The following is a 1,729-nucleotide window of genomic DNA, read 5'->3' on the forward strand; positions in this document are numbered from 1 at the left end:
ATGGTTCCCCTGCTCCTCGACGTCAACTCCTCCTTCTACGCTCGCTGGAAGGAGTCCTTCCTCAACATCCTCGGCAAGTACTCCCTGCAGTCTCACATCCTCTCCGACACCGTCTCGCCTGCCTCTCCATCCTGGGTGCGGATGAAGTGCGTCGTTCGCACCTGGCTGATCGGCGCCATCTCCGACGACCTCGCCGACATCGTCAGTCAGTGTGGGGCTTTTGCTCGCACCATCTGGCTCGCCATCGACTCCCAGTTCTTTGGGAATCGCATCACGCGCGCCCTCTATGCCGACCAGGAGTTTCGCGCCTTCACCCAAGGCGATCTGTCCGTCGTCGAATATTGCCGCCGCTTCAAGCGTATGGCCGAAGACCTCTGGGACCTCGGCCAACCTGTCACCGAGGCAACGCTCATTCTCAACATCATCCGTGGGCTGAACGAGCGCTTTAGTGCTCTCGGCCTTCATCTCCACCACAGCAACCCTCTGCCCACTTTTCTGCAGGTCAGAGATGATCTGCGCCTTGAGGAACTCACCATGGCCAAAGCTCCTCCGGCCATGGTGCTCGCTGCCCTCTCCAGCCCTACTACTGGCAGCTCCGGTGGCCCCAGGCCACCAGCCTCCACGCCTTCGCGTCCTTCGCCGCAACAGCCCTCTGCCCCGAAGTCGCCACAGCAAGCGATGTCTGACTCCGGGGGCGGCGGTTCCCAGCGCGGCAAGCGCGGTGGCAAGCGCCACAAGAAGGGCGGCGGCAACTCCGGCGGCAACGGGAGCTCTTCCTCAAGTGGCACCCCTACTTCCGGTGGCACAGGCGGACCAGGCCTAGGCTGGCCCTCCTACCACAACCCCTGGGCCGGCTCCATCTACATGTGGCTGGGCCAACAGGCTCCGGCGCTGCCTCGGTCTGCTAGCCCAATCCAGCAGCCACAGGCCTTCTTCGCTGGCCCAGGACAGTGGGCCGGTCAGTGGGGTGTTCCACCTCCAGCGGCATACACCCCTCCGACTCCCTCCCTTGCTGGCGGGTGGGACCAGCAAGCTCTCGTGGCGAATTTCCAGACCATGTCGCTCCAGCAACCTCCACAACATGAGTGGTACTTCGATTCTGGTGCCACCAACCACATGACCTCCGACGCTGGTATTCTTTCACCTTCCTCCTTTTCCAGTTCAGCTCTTTCATCCATTGTTGTCGGCAACGAGAACTTGCTCCCTGTTACCTCCATTGGCTCTACCTTGCTCCCTCATCAACTTGCTCTTAATAATGTTTTGGTTTCCCCTAACCTTATTAAGAATCTTATTTCCGTTCGTCAGTTCACTACCGACAACAATTGTTCCATTGAGTTTGACCCTCTTGGTTGTTCTGTGAAGGCTCTACCCAGTCGGACCGAGATCGTCAGATGTGACAGCTCTGGGCCTCTCTACCCGCTGCGGCTCCCGGCTATTGCCCTCCTTGCGTCCAGCAGTTCCTCTCTTTGGCACCAGCGGCTTGGGCACCCTGGTCCCAAAGTTCTTTCCAAACTAGAATCAGTCATTCATTGTAATAAACCTGCTAGTCATACTCTTTGTCATGCGTGTCAGTTAGGGCGTCATACTCGTCTTCCTTTTCATGCTTCATCGTCTTGTGGTACTCGTATTTTCCAGTTAATTCATTGTGACCTCTGGACTTCACCTATTACTAGTGTCTCAGGCCACAAATATTATCTGGTTATTCTTGACGACTGCCCGCATTTTCTTT

At 57.4% G+C, this 1,729-nt stretch overlaps 1 protein-coding gene across 1 annotated transcript; it reads left to right on the forward strand.

The window, feature by feature from the left end:
* Window positions 1–1,397, forward strand: LOC112890360. The gene is made up of 2 exons (XM_025957263.1): window positions 1–1,132; window positions 1,363–1,397. The coding sequence occupies exons 1-2, from the start codon at window positions 1–3 to the stop codon at window positions 1,395–1,397; spliced, it is 1,167 nt and encodes a 388-aa protein (XP_025813048.1).
* The last annotated feature ends 332 nt before the right edge of the window (window positions 1,398–1,729 follow it).

The sequence above is a fragment of the Panicum hallii genome, chromosome 4 (assembly GCF_002211085.1).
Source record: "Panicum hallii strain FIL2 chromosome 4, PHallii_v3.1, whole genome shotgun sequence".
Lineage (NCBI taxonomy): Eukaryota > Viridiplantae > Streptophyta > Magnoliopsida > Poales > Poaceae > Panicum > Panicum hallii.

Excerpts from the sequence above, each read along its gene's own strand:
- LOC112890360 (XM_025957263.1), top strand. The coding sequence starts at position 1 with ATGGTTCCCCTGCTCCTCGACGTCAACTCCTCCTTCTACGCTCGCTGG. Across the intron at positions 1,133-1,362 it reads CCACATGACCTCCGACGCTG|GCTCTACCCAGTCGGACCGA; the intron begins GTATTCTTTCAC and ends TGTTCTGTGAAG.